The sequence below is a fragment of the Myotis davidii genome, unplaced genomic scaffold (genome assembly GCF_000327345.1).
Source record: "Myotis davidii unplaced genomic scaffold, ASM32734v1 scaffold44, whole genome shotgun sequence".
In the NCBI taxonomy this organism is placed as follows: domain Eukaryota; kingdom Metazoa; phylum Chordata; class Mammalia; order Chiroptera; family Vespertilionidae; genus Myotis; species Myotis davidii.
The window spans coordinates 7,006,573-7,025,808 of NW_006299705.1; the positions used below are offsets into that span (position 1 = coordinate 7,006,573).

The 19,236-nt window shown below is 37.9% G+C and overlaps 1 protein-coding gene across 2 annotated transcripts in view; it reads left to right on the forward strand.

Moving 5' to 3' along the window:
* Nucleotides 1-7,521: 7,521 nt before the first annotated feature.
* ATG10 (autophagy related 10) overlaps nucleotides 7,522-19,236 on the forward strand; it is a 179,187-nt gene continuing 167,472 nt past the window's right edge. For both annotated transcript variants that reach the window (XM_006775500.2, XM_015571665.1), the window contains exons 1-2: nucleotides 7,522-7,577; nucleotides 8,869-8,988. In XM_006775500.2, coding sequence (XP_006775563.1) covers nucleotides 8,881-8,988 — 108 coding nt within the window. In that variant the 5' untranslated portion in view covers nucleotides 7,522-7,577; nucleotides 8,869-8,880. The remainder of the gene's footprint in view (nucleotides 7,578-8,868; nucleotides 8,989-19,236) is intronic.

The window sequence follows — 19,236 nt, forward strand, 5'->3', positions numbered from 1 at the left end:
TGCAGCTGAGAGGCCGACAAGTGAACGTTGCAGTCCTCCGTCACTGAAGCAAGCAAGCCTCATGTTAGTTTCAAGCTGCCTGGCTGCCGGCTGCCATCTTGGCTGACAGTTAATTTGCATATATCACTGATTAGCCAATGAAAAGGGTAGCGGTTGTACGCCAATTACCATGTTTCTCTTTTATTAGTGTAGATAGATTTTTGTGAAATCTTTTTTTTAAAGTTTTATTTTTCAATTACAGTTGAGATTCAATATTTTATACTAGTTTTAGGTGTACAGCATGGTGGTTAGACACTTACTGGTATATAATTTACAAAGTGATTCCCCTGATAACTCAGGTACTGATCTCTCACCATACGTAGTATTACAATTCTAGAGGCCCGGTGCATGAAATTTTTGCATGGGAGGGGGTCCTCTCAGCCCAGCCTGCACCCTCTCCAATCCAGGATCCCTCTCACAATCTAGGACTGCTGGCTCCTAACTGTTCACCTGCCTGCTTGATCACCCCCAACTGCCCCCCTGCTGGCCTGGTCACCCCTCACTGCCCTGTTCTGCCAGCCTGGTCGCCCCACACAGCCTGCTGTTCAGTCATTTGGTCGTCCTTCCCTAACCTCCCTTCCGGCCTGGTCGCCCCATGCAGCCTGCTGCTTAGTCATTTGGTCATCCCTCACTAACTCCCTGCTGGCCTTGTCGCCCCACTCAGCCTGTTCGGTCATCCATTCGGTTGTTTTGGATGTGACAGCCCCTGGCTCTTTATATATATAGTGACTGTAATATTTATGCTGCATTTTACATCTCATGACTGTTTTGTAATTACCAATTTGCACTTCTTAATCCCTTCACATTTTTCAGCCATATCCCCTACTCTTCTTCCATATGGCAATCATCAGTTTGCTGTATTTATGAATTTGTTTCTATTTTGTTTGTTCATTTATTTTGTTCCCTTTATTTTTAACCATCACCACAATTTTATTTATTTATTTTTAACATAATTCCTTATTATTGAAAGTATTACATATGTTCCCCCTTCCCCTCCCATTGACCCCTACAGCCCTCTCCTGCCCCTGCCCCAGGCCTTTAGCAACCTATTGTCTGTGTCCATGGATTCTGCATATAAGCATACAAGATCTTTGGTGATTACTTCTCACCCTGCCCATCTTCCCTCTGAGATTCTGCACTCTGTTCCACGCTTCCATGTCTCTGGATCCACTCTCTTCATCAGTTTATTTTGTTACTTAGATTCCACATATGAGTGCGACCATTTGATACTTGTCTTTCTCTGACTGATTTATTTTAGTTAGCATGATACTTTCCAAGTGCCTTCATGCTGTTTCAAAGGATAAGAAATTCTTTTTTTTATTGCTGCATAGTATTCCATGCTATAAATGTATCACAGCTTTTTTATACAGTCATCTACTGATGGGCACTGGCCTATTTCCAGATCTTAGCTATTCTAAATTGTGCTGCTATGAACATAGGGGTGCATACATTCTTTCTGATTTGGTATCACTGCCTCAAATGGCAGTTCCATATTTAATTTTTTGAGGACACTCCATATTGTTTTCCATAATGGTTGCACCAGTCTGCATTCCCACCAGCAGTGTACTAGGGTTCCCTTTTCTCCACATCCTCGCCAACACATCTCTTGTCTTTTGGATGGTTGCCATTCTAGCTAGTGTGAAATCATATCTCATTGTGGTTTGGATTTGTGTATCTTTGATGATCAGTGATGTCGAGCATCCTTCATGTATGTTGGTCATTTGTATGTCCTCTTTGGAAAAACGTCTATTCAGTTTCTCTTCCCCTTTTTAAAGAAATGAATTGTGTTTGTGTGCGTGTGTGTGTTTTGCTATTGATTTGTATGCATTTATATATTTTGGATATCAGCCCTTTATCAGATATGTGATTTGTAAATATTTTCACCCTTTCTGTAGGTTGCATTTTCATTTTATTCTTGTGTATGGTGTGAGTTGGTGGTCTAGTTTCTTTTTTTTTTTTGCATATATCTGCCCCGTTTTCCAAACACCATTTATTAAAGAGACTTTCTTGACTCCGTTGTATGCTCTTGCCTCCTTTGTCAAATACTAATTGAGGGTAATGGCTTGGGTAGATTTCTGGGTTCTCTGTTCTGTTCCATTGATCTATAGACCTGTTCCTGTGCCAATACTAGGCTGTTTTAATTATGGTGGCTTTGTAGTATAACTTGAAATCTGGTATTGTGATTCTTCCAACTTTTTCCCCCTCAAAATTGCTCAGTTATTTGGGATCTTTTTTGATTCCATATAAATTTTTGGAGTATTTGTTCTAGCTCTGTAAATTATGCCATTGGTATTTTAATAGGGATTGCATTGATTCTGTAGATTGCCTTAGGTAGTATGGACATTTTAATGATGTTGATCCTACCCTGAGCATGGTATATTCTTCCACTTATTTATATCTTCTTCTATCTCTTTTTTTCAATGTCCTGTAGTTTTCTGAGTACAGGTCTTTTGTCTCCTTGGTTAAATTTATTCCTAAGTATCCTAATTTTTAGTTGCAATGGTAAATGGGATTGTTTGTTTAGTTTCTCTTTCTGAGAATTGATTATTGGTGTATAAAAAAGCCATCATTTTTTGGGTGTTGATTTTGAATCCTGCTACATTGCCAAATTCATTTATTAGATCTATTTTTTTGTGTGTGTGGAGTCTTTAGGGATTTCTATGTACAATATCATGTCATCTGTGAATAATGAGAATTTTACTTCCTCCTTTCAAATTTGGATGCCTTTTATTTCTTCTTGTCTGATTGCTATGGCTAGCACTTCCAGTACTATGTTGAATAAGTGTGGTGAAAGCAGACATCCACATCTTGTTCCTGTTGTTAGGGCAAATGCTTTTAGTTTTTGCCCACTGAGTATAATATTGGCTGTAGGTTTGTCATATATGACCTTCATCATGTTGAGATATGCTCCCTCTTTTCCCACTTTGCTGAGAGTTTTTATTAAAAATGGGTATTGGATTTTGTCAAATGCTTTTTCTGCATCTATTGATACTATCATGTCATTTTTGTCTTTCAAGTTGTTTATGTGATGTATCAAGTTTATTGATTTGCAGATATTGTACCAGTCTTGCATCCCTGGAATAAATCCCTCTTGTTCATGGTGTATGATCTTTTTAATGTATTGCTGGATCTGATTTGCTAATATTTTGTTGAGGATTTTGGCATCTAGGTTCATTAGGGATATTTGCCTATAATTCTCTTTCTTTATAGTGTCTTTATCTGGTTTTGGAATTAAGATAATGCTGGCCTCATAAAAAGAGTTTGGAAGTGAATTTTTCTGAAAAAGTTTGAGGAGTATAGGTATTAGTTCTTCTTTGTATGTTTGGTAAAACTCCCCGTGAAGCCATCTAGTCCTGGGCTTTTGTTTGGTGGGAGTTTTTGTTTTGTTTTGTTTTTAATTACTGCTTCTATCTCATCAGTTGTTATTGAACTATTCAGGTTTTCTGATTCCTCCTGATTCAGTTTTGGGAGATTGTATTTTTTTGTTTGTTTGTTTTGTTTTGTTGGCATATAGTTGTTCATAGTATTTTCTGATAGTCCTTTGTGTCTTCATTTTAAATAAAATACAAATAAAGTTGAATATCCATGACCATGAGGTTTACACATATCTTTGTTTTCAATTGTGTGGAGGCCTCTTGACCAGTGTTGCTGAGACCTATCAATTTTATTAGCTTTTCAAGGAGTCCTTCTCCACTTTCATTTCGGATTTTATTTATTTGGGTTCTTTCTCTTTATTTCTTGATGAGTCTGGCTAACGATTCATCAATTTTGTTTATCTTTTCAAAGAACCAGCTCTTGGTTTCATTGATTTTTTGTATTTTTTTTTTAGTCTCTATGTTATTTATTTATGCTCTAATCTTTATGATTTCCTTCCTTCTACTTTGGGCTTTTTTTTGTTCTTTTTTTAGTTCTTTAAGTAATAGGGTTAAATAGTTTGTTGCTGATTTTTCTTGTTTTTTGAGGTATTCATGTAGGGCTATGAACTTCCTTCTCAGGACTGCTTTGCTGTGTCCCAGAGCTTTTGGGTTGTTATGTGTTCATTTTCATTTGTTTCCATGAAGTTTTTTATTTATTTCTTTATCTTGTTGGTAACTCATTCATTGTTTAATAACATGCTATTTAGCTTCCATGTGTTTGAATGTTTTTGGGTGTGATTACTGTAGTTGATATCTAATTTAATTCCACTGTCATCTGAGAAGATGCTTGATATAATTTCAATCTTCTTGAACTTGTAGAGAATTGTTTTTTGTCATAACATGTGTTCTATCTTTGTGAATGATCCATGTGCACTTGAGAAGAATGTATATCCTGCTGCTTTGGGGTTAAATGTTCTATAAATGTTAATTCAATCCATCTGATCCAGTGTGTCCTTTAGAGTCACTGTTTTCTTGTTAAGTTTTTGTATGGAAGATCTATCCAGTGAAGTCAGCGAGGTGTTAAATTCTCCTACTATGACCATGTTGTTGTTGATCTTTCCATTAAAGTCCTCTAGAAGTTTTTTTTTTATATATATATATTTAGGTGCTCCTATATTGGGTGCATATATGTTTACCAGGGTTATATCCTCTTGTTGGATTGATTCCTATAGCATTATGTAGTGACCTTTGTTGTCTCTTGTGATGGCCTTCATTTTGAAGTCTATTTTGTCAGATGTGAGTATTCCTACTCCAGCTTCTCTTTATTTTTCATTTGCCTGGAAAAATTTTTTCCATCCCTTCGCTCACATCCTGTGTGTGTGTCTTTTTTTTTTCTGAGGTGGGTCTCTTGTAGACAGCATATAGTTGGGTCATGTTTTAGTATCCATTCAGCTACCCTACACCTTTTGATTGGAGCATTTAATCCATTTACATTTAGGGTTATTATTGATAGGTACTTATTTATTGCCGTTGTAATTCCTAGAGAATTTCTGTTTCTTCTTCTCATTATAGCAGTCCCTTTAGCATTTCTTGTAAAGCTGGCTTGGTGGTGATGTACTCCTTTAGCCTTATTTTTGTCTGGGAAGCTCTTTATTTGACCATCTATTTTGAATGATAGCCTTGCTAAATATAGTGATCTTGGTTTCTATTTTGAATGATAACTTTGCTGGATATGGTGATCTTGGTTTCAGATCCTTACTTTCCATTACCTTGAGTACTTCATGTCATTCCCTTCTGGCCTGTAGAGTTTCTGATGAGAAATCAGGTGTCAGCCTTATTGGAGTTTCTTTGTAGGTAAAAGTTTGCTTTTCTCTTGCTGACTTTAAGATTCTCTCTTTGTCTTTAATTTTTGGCATTTTAATTATGATGTATCTGGGTGTGGGCCTGTTTGGGTTCTTCTTTCTTGGGGTTCTCTTTTCCTCCTGAAATTATGTGACTTTTTCCTTTACTAGGTTAGGGAAGTTTTCTGCCATTATTTCTTCAAACACATTCTCTATCCCTTTCTGCCTCTTCTGGCATACTTGCTATTCTAATATCGTTATGTTTCATGTTGTCTTACAGCTCTCTTAAGCTGTCCTCCTGTTTTTTAATTGTTTTTTCTTTTTGGTTCTGTGATTGAGTGATTTTTTTCAACCCTATCTTCTAATTCAGTGATTCGATCTTTACCTTCGCCTTCTTTTTTCATAGTTACTATATCTTTTCTGTTGAGCATCTTTACCATCATTATTCTGAACTCTGTTTCAGATAAATTTTTTATCTCTGCTTCACTTATCTCTTCTGGAGAATTCTCTTATTCTTTCATTTGGGGGTTGTTTCTTTGTTTCTTCATTTTGGCTGTCTGTTTGGGTTTGTGACTATATATTAGTTAAATCCTCTATGCCTCTCAATCTCTTGTGCAGGACAGTGTCAAATGCTGTTTCAAATTAGATCAGGCTAAGACTCAAAGCCTCCAGAGACTGCCTCTGCCTACAGACTGATAGGATTCTGACTTGAATTGCTCCCAGGCAATTGTCCTCAGGTATAGCAAGAGTTTTGTTTTGTTTTGTTTTTTCCCAACAGGGTGGGGCATTTGCTTCTGCCTGGAGACTATTATTTTCAGTCTGTTAAGTGGCCTCAAGGCAAAGTGTTTTCCAATAGGGTGGATCAACTGTCTTGCCCTCAGGCAAGGCAAAATTCTGTGTGGGAAAGATGTCCTCCACTGTGTGAGGGAATATCTCAGCACAGGAAACCAGGGGTTTCTGCCTTCTGAGCTCTAACTCTTGAGTCCCCAAATCCTGGCTTCTGCTCATCAACTCTAGTCCACTCTGCCTTCCCTCTGCTGGAGCACAAAGTGGGTGGCTCCACAGGGAATTTTGTGTGTTGGCCCTTTAAGAAGATGCCTAAATTTCCAGCCATCATTCCCTGGCAGACAGCAACCTCACTGCTTTTTATAGTCAGATGTTATGTGGGTACCCTTCTCAGTTCTGGTGCTCTCTGCTTGGGGGCCCAGCTTTGGGATTGATCTCAGAGTTCTCAGGGGCAGCTGAGATATTTCTTTGGAACTTCAGTTGCTGTCTGTGGGTGGCCAGCCAGCCCTTTCATGCCTTGGCCCCTCCTACCAGTCTCTATGCGGTCTCCACTTTCGGTCCTTGGGTATCAGGGTTCTCTCCAGTGAGTCTTCCATTGATTATTCTGGAAGTTTTTCTGTATTTTAGTTGTAATTCCAGTTTGTTCCTGGGAACTTGTCCATGCAGCATCTACTTACTCTGACGCCATATTATGTGACTCTATTTTGTTTCCTTTATTAATGGGTCTCTCTTCTGTTTTGACATTGTTGAGTATTTGTTAGTTATTCTCTACTTCCTTGAGACTTTCATCCCTGGAATCCCTGGCACTGCCCTTGCTAGGATCTCCTCTTAATGCCTGACTCTATTTTCTAGTTCTTTTGTTGGTTCCTCTTCTTCTGTGGGTTCCTGAAATGCTGGTGTTCTGAAGGTTTCTTTCTGAACCCACTGTTCTTCTCACTATGCATTGTTTTCTACCTTTTTGGTTAAGGCCCTTTAAACAACCTGTTGAAAATTGTAGAATATTTCTCCACCAAAATATAGAGCACATACATTCAAAATTTAGTATAAGCTTTCATGATCCACCAGAAGCCATATTAAGAATCCACTGCATTCATTCTAGCTGGGTTATTTCATTTGTCTCTTTTATAAGATGACTTCCAAATTTCTTAAATTGATCTTGGCTTCTCTCCATAACTTAAGATGCATATTCTTCCTGAATTCTTTCATTGCCTGGGTTCAGATCCTTTTGACCTCTAACGCAGACTACTACAACAGCTTTTAACTCTTCTCCTTGCTTTCAGGCTTGTGTCCCTCAGATCATCCTCCACAGAGCCTCTAATGATTTATTATTCTGACCTTTTCAGCTCTAAGGTCTGATTCTTTATTTTCTATGGAAATAGTCCAAACTCTTCCATGACACACACTCCCCCACCATCCCTCCTTTGTGAGGGATCCTTTTTGTGCCTACTATAATCTGTGCATATCTTCATTATTGTATAGACTTTAAATAGAAATTCTCTTTTCCAGTGCTATCAGAATTGAGAGTTGAGCAGTTAATTGAAAAAGTTTATAAAAGGTAAAGTTATCAAAAATAATATATGCAAAAAAATTTATGGATAAGCAAGGAACTTGATATAAAAGAAAATGCTAAGAAACATTTAAAATACCTTCTTAATGTTTTTATATGCTACAGAAGAGTTGAATTTATACATTTCTGTAAAGATTCATTTATGCCAATAATGTTTTATTTTTCTTTATTCTGATGAATCTTTTATTAAATTAAAAAAGAATATTACTTTTATGTTAAAAATACATGCATACTCAAAACATTTTATTTCAACTTAAAACATATAAAGACATTAATTTGCCAATTTTTTCATATATGACCAAGGCACTTTCTTTGAGTATGGGTACTTGATTGGAATTCATTGTTCATTCTTGATTAAGCTGAACCCAGAATGCATCCTCTCCAGCTTTTTGGTTTACATGAAAGTTTAACTTTAAATGAAAGAACTTAAGCCACTTTTGTAGCAATCTGAGTACAGAATACTAGATTTGTATGATTTTCCCACTACCAATTTTCAGTTGAATTGTCTATATCTAGTTCAATAGTAGTATGTTTTTCTAATGAAGATTTACTTTTGTAAAGCCTTTCCACGGCATTAAATCTTAGAAATAACAGTTGTCTTTGTTTTTAAATTACATTTTATTGGTTTGGTTAGTGTAGCATTTCATTAAAGTATATTTATAATATAAGAATGTGGTTTGTGAACATACCCTCAACTGAGGGAAGTAGAGATAGCTTCATGATCAGAATGCTGTAGATACTGGTAATTTTTATAGAGGGAATGGACATTGTGTTGATAAATATGGCAAAGTTGGTTGAATGGAGGTTGGTTATTTTTATGGCTAATCTCCCTTTATTACAATACTAGAGCCCTGGTGCAGGAAATTCATGAACTCGGTATGGGGGGGGGGTGTCCCTCATCCTGGCCTGCGCCCTCTCGCAATCTGGGAGCCCCGCGATCGATCGCTCCACAGAGGGTGGCCTGGACCTGCATCTTTGGGGTGATCGCGGAGCTTCCCCAGATGGATCGCCCTGCTGGCCTGTGGCCTGGGCCTCCCTCTGCGCGTCAATCATGGGGCAATGGTGGAACCCCTGACCAATTGCATTGCACCCACCTTGGCTGGCCTGGCACCAGTGCGTGTCATAGCATGGTTGTCCGGATGGTCGTTCTGCTGTTCGGCTGTTCAGTCAATTTGCATATTACGCTTTTATTATTATAAAAGCGTATGAGTTCTTATAAAGCAAGAGCTATATATTTTTTTCATTTCTGTATAGCTAATACTTAATTTTTATATTGCAGTTATCATTTAGTATGGAAGAAGATGAATGTTTTGGAGAAAAAACATTCCAGCATTATTGTGCAGAATTCATCAAACATTCACAGCAGATAGGTGATGGTTGGGAATGGAGAACTTCAAAGGTAAGAACAGAAAATTTTATTTCCCATTTTGAATGAGGTTTTTTTTTACTTCTTTTTTTGCCATGTAAACCCTTAGTAATTAAAACTAATGTATGAAGCTAGCTTGATTTAGTAAAGGGCTTAAATTGAAGAATATTTTAAAACAGATGTCCATTGTATTACTTCAACTATATGTACTCATTATAATTAGGCTAATGAAGTATTATCTAGAAAAGTCTTTAGGTGACTTGCTTTAATTTAATAGATAAGAATGCTTAGCATATTAATTATCTGAATATAAACAGATGCTTCAAACCATTTGTTTACACTATTAATTTTCTTAGGAAACTGTTTTTGCCCAGAGAATGAAAAGATAATCCTGAAACCAAACCACAGTCAATCACAAAATCTGAACTATTGAAGGCTGTGCTAATTAGGATATTTTTTTGTTTTGTTTCTTTATTTTTATTGTTGACAAATTGGGAATTTTTTTAATAGTATAAACACATTTCAAAACATTCTTTGGTTCTATTCAATAATAATCAAAAGGTCTATATACTCATTTACTTTCACACATATATTTATGTAAGGTTCTCTGTCAACAGCTTTTTCAGTTCCTTGAAAGCCCTTTCTTAGAGATTAAGTTTTCTCTACTTGACAGCTTATCTGATTCCTGAAAAAGTGATGAATCTCGATTCTCCGCAGAATGGCTGTGTTTCCTATCTGCAGTCTGAGAAACATGAACCGTTTTAAGCTGATTTCTATGATTCAGAACTAAGCCAGGGGAGTGCAGGTCTTGATTGGGTCTAGAGTATCACTGGGGAGAGAAGCCATAATTCCTTCTTGGGTTATATGTCAGCTCAGTTTTGACAGGGTGGCTCATGGGATGGTTCAGAGGTATGGTAGAGTCCAACTCCACTATCTCAGTTAGGGACAGGACAGTCCACACACCCCTAGGGCATCTCCCACTCTAGGATAACATGACCTTACTGCACCCTTTATTAATTTTTGTTCCTATTTTATAATTTTGTTTGCTATTGTGTTCGTATTTTTATTCATATTACTAGAGGCCTGATGCACGAAATTCATGCACAGGAGGGGGGGGTTCCCTCAGCCCGGCCTACAACCTCTCACAATCTGGGACCTTTGGCTCCTAACCGCCCAATTGGCCGGGAGGTCAATTCCTCCCAGTGAGCCTATAACAACCAAGGCAGAGCTACAACAACTGTGCACAAAGCCCACAAGGGGGTGCATCAAGAGTGTCCACCTCAGGTAACTGGGGAGGCTGAGCCACTGGGCCCTACAGGACACCTTCCACACACAACATGCCCCTTCATCTGTCCACTCCCCATCCTCTTGGTCATATCTCTAGTTCAGGGCACCATCATTCCTCAGCAGCACTAGGATGACAGCCTCTTAGAAGAACCTTTCTCGTGCTCTTGCCCCTCTAAACTTTGCGAATGACATCTGGAAGGTCGTTCAGCTGTCTGGTCTAATTAGCATCTTACCCTTTTATTACTATAGATTTCTTCTATGATTATTATTGACATACTAGGGGCCCAGTGCATGAATTTGTACACCTTGAAAGGAACTGTGGGTCACGAGGCTATGGTAGGCACAGGGTGGGTCTCGGCCCATCCTCCGCACCCCTGCCTGGTCCCTCCCACCATGGCCCCTGGTTCCCTGTCTGCCGGCAGCCCTGTTCCTGCTGCCACTGCTCCCACATGCTGACAACGCTGGCCCTGCTCACACCCACTGACGGAGCAGTTGGAGCTGGCTCCAGCAGCGGGTGCAAGCGGGGCCGACGCTGTCAGTGGGTACGAGTGGTGGCTGCCCTGATTGCCCCTTAGGAGCAGGGAGAGGTGGAGAAGCCCTCAGGGGCAATCACGGCCAGCAGCCTCTGCTCACACCTGCTGATGGTGCTGAGTGATCAGTGCTGGTGTCGGGCACCAGCAGCAGATGCAAGTGGGGCAGGTGCCGGCAGCAGGTGAGAGTGCCAGGCAGGACCATGGTGTGTGGGAACAAAGAATTTTCAGTAACCACCAGAGGCTCGCCCTGATGACAGTGACCAGCATCCCACGTTGGTCTGGCACGCCTGCTCACCTGCTCCACCATCCCCCTGTGGCCGATGCCTGCCATGTATCACACTCTGCCGCCTGCTACTGACGCCAGCCATGTTCCCCGTGCGCCCCTGGTAGTCAGCGCACGTCATAGTGACTGGTTATTTGGTTGTTCAGTTGTTAGGTTGTTCTGTCGTTTGGTCTATTTGCATATTAAGGTTTTATATATAGAGAGAAAAGAACTGCTAATTTTTTTATATTAATTTAGTAACTATTCAATCACTGATTTCATAATGCATAGTCTTCATAATTTTTCAGTGATTTCCCTGTAATCTTATAGGTAGAGTAAGATCATATGCAAGTGAATTTCTTTTTACCTTATTTGTAATATTTTTCTCTATTATTTTATGTATTGGTTAGAAAATGTTAATAGTGATAAAAGTTCTCTTTGTCTTCATCCTGATCTTAATATTAATGCTTCTGATGTATAATAATTAAATAAAATCATTGGTTGTTGGTTGTTTATTCATTTAATGAGTAAAGGTTTCAGACCCCTTTCTTTTTTCTTTTTAATCTTTATTGTTGAAAGTGTTACATATGTCACTCTTTTCCCCCATTGACCCCTTCTAGCCCACCCCCACCCCCAACCCCAGGCCTTCACCACCCTATTGTCTGTGTCCATGGCTTATGCATATATGCATACAAGTTCTTTGGTTGATCTCTTCCGACCCACCCACCCTGTCTAAAACCCCTTTTGACCTTTAATAATTTGTGTGGTTACGCCTTGGGAACTTTCTCTTTTCACCAGGTTTCCTAAAAAAGGAATTTTTGAGACAGAATGATATAGATTCCTGTTATCGTTTCTGTGACCTAGCAGAATGAGAAAGAGGAAGGTTAGGGAGGGAGCTGGGACTAGACTGCATTTGTGTGTGTTGTAATGTGTGTGTTGTAATGTGTTGAGGGGAAGATCTCCTGGAGGGAAATTATATCTGTCAGTAGCTTCTTCACTAAATTTGTTGAAACTAGTTCCTCACGAACCAGTTTCAGGATTTGTTTATATTCTTGTTTTGGCCTCTGCTTCAGGGATGGGGATGGCTATGTATAACTTCTTGTTTGCTGCCACTGTCTGCTAAGTTAGGAAAATTTCCTACCCTTTGGGGTAGGAATTGCACTTTTAATTAAGGATTGTTCTTTTTAATGTGGGGGTGAGCCCATAGATAGCATCAAACCAAAATAAAACGCTGTTGAGAGAAGATCTCTGTAGCCTTAAGGTAAGGACTGCAAAGTCAAAACTATGGAGAGATCAGGTGTGGTAAATAAATGGATGAAGCTGCCAGGGACGCGACAATATGGACACTGAGTCCTGTGGTCTGTGGCTGACCACAGTGCTTGGCCTGTTCCAGGTTGGAAACCTGGACCCTTGGGTACCAGACCTTCCAAAAAAGTAAAAGGATTTGGGGGGAGAAATTTCTAAAATTTTAAATGTTGGCAAATAATTTAAAAAGATATTTTAAAAACACAGTGAGGACCAAACCCAACATGCCAGTAGTGCACAATAATGGAGGCTAATAATGCCTAATAAGGAGGGCTGTTTTTTTAATAGAAGTTGATGACTTCTATTAAAAAAATAGTCATCAACTTCTATTAAAAAAAATTGCTGTATAGCCCTAACTGGTTTGGCTCAGTGGATAGAGCGTCAGCCTGTGGACTCAAGGGTCCCAGGTTCGATTCCGGTCAAGGGCATGTACCTTGGTTGCGGGCACATCCCCAGTAGGGAGTGTGCAGGAGGCAGCTCATTGATGTTTCTCTCGCATTGACGTTTCTAACTCTCTATCCCTCTCCCTTCCTCTCTGTAAAAAATCAATGAAATATATTTAAAAAATAGTACAGCTATTTTTTAAATATATTTCCAATTGGAAGTACAATTGGAAAACATTTAAATTATATAATGAATAAGTTTTGACATATGTGTAGACCTGTGAACCTTCAACACAATCAAGAAAGCGAATATATTCATCACCCGCAAAAGGTCCCTTGTACACTTTTGTAGTCCCTCCATCTGCCCTTGGAAGTTATTTTTAAAAAGAATCTTGTTTATCCCGATATATAGAGGCTCCTTTAAAAAGTACACATATTACTACTCACATTCACATTTGTTCATAAATCACTTTGGCAATATTCATTTTATTTTTTAATATTGAAAGAATTGCAACAATATTTAGAGAACTGGTATAATTCAACTTTATAGATAAGACAAAACATCATTTTTCCCCTGCAAAGTTGATAAGAAAAACAGAGTGAATTAATGAAACATGTAATAATTTAAAAAATTATAAAGAAAGCAGTTTCTAAATGTAGTCAAAACAGTTCTAATTTTTATATCTGGAGGCATACAGAATGGGAGAAGACTTCTAAGTCATTATTTGTCAGTGGGGCTTGATGCTGTTGGCATTTGGGCAGGACAGTTCTTATTCCTTTACCCCCAGCATTTCCAAACTCTTCAGGTAGGTGGTATACTCTCACTGAGAGCTATTGTTTAATATGATGGTCTGTCTGAAATGAATAATTTTGGTTAAGAGCATTGGCTTCAGAGTTAGGTGTACCTGGATACAAATTCCTGTTCTAACATTTACTAGCTAGATAATGCACAAATTACTTAATGTCTCCAAACTTCATTTTTTTATCTATAAAACTAGAGGCCCAGTGCACAGATTTGTGCACATTGAAAGGAAATTATTACAAGGTGACTGGGAGAGATGGGCCAGACACACCCTGGAGCCAACCTTCCATAGTCCCTTCCCTGGCCGGCCGCACCTGGGGTGGTGCCAGGGCTCAGAGGGCATCTGTGGAGTGAGTGGGGTCCCTCCTTTAGGTGGGTTCCCTCGGCCTAGCCTGTGGGATTGGGCTCCCTCCTCTCTGGTTCGATGTGAGTCACCCAAGAACCGCCGCTGCCAAGTCACTGCTGTTCAGCACCTTCTGCATTGAGTATCTGCCCCTGGTGATCAGTGCACGTCATACCTACTGGCTGGTCGGATGGTCGGATGGTCACTTAGCCTTTCATATATATAGATAGGGATACCAATAATACCCACCTAATGAGGTTATTGTGTAGGTTAAATGAGATTTGCATTGAAAGAGTTTAGCGAATAACAGTGAATAACAGTGTATGCAATTGTTTGAAACACATTACTTGATCTAATAGAAATAGGGTATAGCCAGAGAAGTATAGGTTCAGAGGGGGAGAGGGAGAGAATGGGTGTTTAAGGGTCACTTGGCAATTCCATTGTCTCAGGACATTCCATGTCTACATCAGATACATAGGAATTTGCTTTGTTCTTAAAGACAGATGGAATGAAGAGATTCTACTCATTTTAATGTATTAATGTAATATTGAGTCACCCTCAAAATAGGAGGTTTTAACCTCCTAACTTTTATATATAGATATATAGAAATTATATATATATATACTATCTTAAAAAAATCCATGAGTGAGAGAGAGAGAACATGAGAGAGAGAACTAGAACAATGTCCAAACCTAACTCATTGAACATCATTGGGAGCATCTAGGACAACTCCTTGTTCTGAAAATTATTAGTCAGAAATAAATAAATAAATAAAAAGCCTAATTTTATTTTAAAAAGCCTTTTTTTTAAAGAATTTTATCTGATAAAACAGAAAAGATGGTAGAATTTTAAAAAACACCACTTTTCAATCCCTAGTGAAATGAATTAGGCAACAATAATCAGTGGATGGAACCATTAAATGAAAGGTTGTAGAGGAGGGCTTGAGCTACCATCACCTGAACCTTGTGCTCGATCTTGGAGTTATTAAAAACAGGGCATCTGGATATTATATACTTTCTGAAGTTTTATAGCATGAATCACAGAGCATAATCTATGAAGTATTCTTGCCTAAAACATTGAACCTGAATAGAATCAATTAAGGAACTTAAGTGATGCAGGACCCAGTTAATTGTCACCACAGGGAGCAAATAGAAAAATCTAGAAATCTAAAGGACAACTGACTCAATTTCCTTAAAAAATTAATAGTAAGATAAAGAAGTGAGGAGGAGGACTGCATGTCTATCTAGGATTAAGAACCAGGCTTTTTTGTTTTTTGTTTTTTCAGTATTTTTTTTTCTCGCTCAAGATGTTTAAGCATAGCTTCTGACCAATCATTGACCATAAAGCTATGTATAAATGTAATTTTGAGAGACAGAAGCCAGACTCAAAAGAGTACATCATTTTTAGTCATGAGCTGTGTATGCTTAGCTAAGGAAAGTGAACTATATCCTGAAATAATGGAGAATCACTATAGGATTTTAACCAGGCTATAATGGATTGGAATTGCATTTTATAAGATTGCCTTGGCAGGATGGAAGGCAGATTGGCAGAAGGCAAGATTACAGACAGAAAGCAGAAATAATGGCCCGAACCAAGACAATGGCAATGGGAAAATAGGGCAGAGGATGCAGAGGGAAGCCAATTGGAGAGATTTTTAAAGGTGAAATAAACTGATAGAATGATCCATTAGGTCTAAGTATTGAGGAGAGAGGAGTAAAAGCCTTCAGGTTTATGGCCTGAGCCAGAAGGATGGTGGAGCCCTTTAGTAAAACAAAGAATTCAACTAATAGGAGGTTGCAAGATGATAAGCTCAGTTTTGATCATGTGGAGCTTGAGGTCAACAGAACTCAAATGTATGAGATTGCTTATATAATTAAACTTTGTGTAAAATCTATTGTTTAGTAAAAAAAATGAGTATATGGAAATATGGGACTGTAGCAGTCCATAGACCTGGGTTCTTCCTCCAGTCCTCGATCAAATTTAGCCAAGTTCAGTTGTTACGTTGGTGCCTACATTTATGTATTTATTTCAGTTATCTTTATACAGAATGAAGAAAATATGTCTGCTCTATATATACTTATATGAGTGTCATGAGCATAAAAAGATGCTGCAAAACAAGAATACATGCAATTGCTGCTATAGCGCTCAATTTGTTTTAGAAACTATAACTAATCCAATATGAACAAAATAAAGCCATAAATATTGAAAAAGAACCCATATTTTCATATTGTCAGATGACATGGAAAGCACCAGAGAATTATTTTTAGAAGTACTAAGACAATTCATTTAGGTAATCAGTTACAAAATATACCTAGCAAAATAAATTTTAAAAGTGAACAGGTATTGTGTACATAAAAGAGAAGACAACATTGTAGATATGTAATTTCCCTCCAAATTTATAAATTTAAAAGAACAACCATTGAAATCCCAATTGAGAAATATAGCAACACTTGCTTATCTAATTAAGAGTACCTAAAAATGAAAGCTTATATATGAGAGAAATTCAGCAAAACAAGCACAGTAGTACTAGGTTAGTGTGCTTTTTTCCCATTTTTAGAAACATTCATGATCATAATGATGTCTGTAGATGGAGGCCTTCTCTTAGGCTTTGGAAATAATCATTTTCTAAGTTCAAGCATAATATTACTCATAATAGATCAGAACAGTTAGGCAAATTACTCAGGGAAGAGAGAGAGAAAGAACATGGCTTCCCAGTCTATAAGATTAGACTGTAATCTGATGGCAACCAAAGAGAGAGTAGTCAGTGATTAAAATTTAAGAAGCCTGGTGGGTATGGCTCAGTGGTTGAGCTTTGACCTATGAGCCACGAGGTCTCAGTTCGATTCCCCAGTGTGGGTATGCAGGAGGCAGCTGATCTATGATTCTCTCCCATCATTGATGTTTCTCTCACTCTCCCTTCTTCTCTGAAATTAAAAAATATATATATTTTAAAAAACTTTAAAAAAATAAGTGAAGGAAACATTGTAATGGAGCAGTGTCTATTACACTATTTAGAGAGAGAGATTCTTATCCTACAAATTTTAAACAAGTTGGCCTCAATGGTAAGACTGTGCGTACTGCAGAGCAAGATGTATGATGCCACTCTTAGCTTATGCCTTTAAATATTTTATCCAGCCCTGACCCGTTTGGCTTAATGGATAAAGCATCATCCTGGGGACTGAAAGGTCCTGGGTTCAATTCCAGTCAAGGGCATGTACCTTGGTTGCGGGCACATCCCCAGTAGGAGATGTGTAGGAGGCAGCTAATAAATGTTTCTCTCTCATCGATGTTTCTAACTCTCTATCCCTCTCCCTTCCTCTCTGTAAAAAATCAATAAAATATATTTAAAAATATATATTTTATCCATGCAACTGCTCATGAGAATTTGTACTCATTCTGTGCTCACACTATTGTGATTTGCCCATCTATAAAACAAAAATGAATCATCGGGATGACAGGAGCATTCCAGTTTATTTGACAATTCTATTTACAGTTAATATAAATTAATAATTGGATTCTGATATATATCTATGTAGATATCTCCTCTGTCATTGCTTGATGTGGATCTTTCTTTGAGAGACAGCTCCATTCCAGTCTATCTGATACTGAGGGTCAGATTCTGGGCTTGATAAACTCACCAGTGGAAAAAACTTCCTACAGGCTTTTTGAAAACAGCCTGTCAACCTGTCCCCAAACATTACTGTTAGGCAGGAATGTGCTTTTAATTGTTAAAAGTACATAATTACTATCATTATTTAAGTTTTAATGTATAAATTTGTAAAGTATTATAGCTTTCCTTTCTCTGATACTCTTGAAAATCTTTAAAAATTGGCATTAAAATATTTAATTTACAAGTGATACAACCTGTTCTTCTTGGGATGATTGCTTAAGATTTGCATATGCTTAAGACAAATCATATCATAACACAATAAATTATGAATGAAAAATCTAGTGTAACTGACTATGACTCAATGTTTATTACAAAAACACAGCATGCTGCTCTAAGTGCATTTTTCTCCTAATCGCCAAAGATAAACTAAAAAAACAAAACCAAAAGAAAAACAACAAAACTACTTTAGTCTAATCAAGAGACTATATGAATACAATATATTTAATCTTTATCTAATGACATTTGGGTCCAGAAATGATATTTCATTAACTCACAGTAGATAGCTTAAACAAATATAACATTATTCAAAAAATAATAGCAGCAACATACAGCCTCTTTAAAAAGGATTACTAATACAGGGATATGTAAAAAAAAATTAAATAAGCTAAAAGAGAAAGAATAAAAATTAAAGAAAAATTAAATATTTCAAACCACCAAATGTATTTATCACTCACATAAAGCAACATTATACTTAAGAAACCAGTGGGAAATGTCTATTGCTTTTAGTAAACCTTAAAATCATCACTACATTTTAGCAAAGAAACTAAGCATACTGTGTACATAGAAGTAAAAAAAAAATTAAGTAAATATTTAGTATTCACTTTTGAAATAAAAATCATTACTTTCAACAACTCAATGTATAATTACTGCCAAAGTGAATGGGTAAAGTAATATAACTGTATTTAACATATTAATTCCGTTATTCACTCTCAATTCCATTATGTACATTCAAAATTCAGACAGGTTTCTTCTAGTCTGCCCTGCCATGTCCTCTCTGCATGTGTCACCTCACTGTCAGCCCAGGATATGAGGACAGTATGGTTTCCCCACTGCATGTGGGTGGAAGACAGCCAGGGTTGTTTGCAGAGTTGAAGCCTCTCTGCGGATCTCTCACTTCCAGGATCTCACTGTTAAGTTTCTGGCTTTGTTGCTGGTCTGTTGCTTGACCCAACAGAGATGGCCTCCTCAGACTTGCTGCTGGCACTGCTGCTGGACAGCATGTTTTCACGTTGGGCTCCAGATCAATTGAGCCTCTCTGGCCATGACGGTGTCCCAGCCTGTGGTCCAGGGAGAGCCCCCACCCTGACCACCAGGGAAGGATGGCAATGGCCCCAGTCAGCAGAGCCACAGACTCCCTCTGTTCTTACCGAATTTCAACAGTGTTTTATGAATAAGTGCTTCTTAATATGCTATTTGACTTTGGTAGATTGCCAGATCCCTGAAATGGTTGTTTTTGGGAGAGGAAGATTTAAAGTCCTTCCTATTAAAGCCACATAATGATTTTAATTTGTATTTTGCTGAAAACTAGTTTATTTGTGTACCTTTTAATATGTTTATTATTTAGTGGGACCCTTCATTTGAATGATTGAGTCTTTTGCCCATAATCACTACATATTTTTTGAAGATTAAATGTATCCTTCAGATAGGCAACCCTGACCCAAGTTTGGCTTAGATGCTCCTCCTCTGTATGTCTACA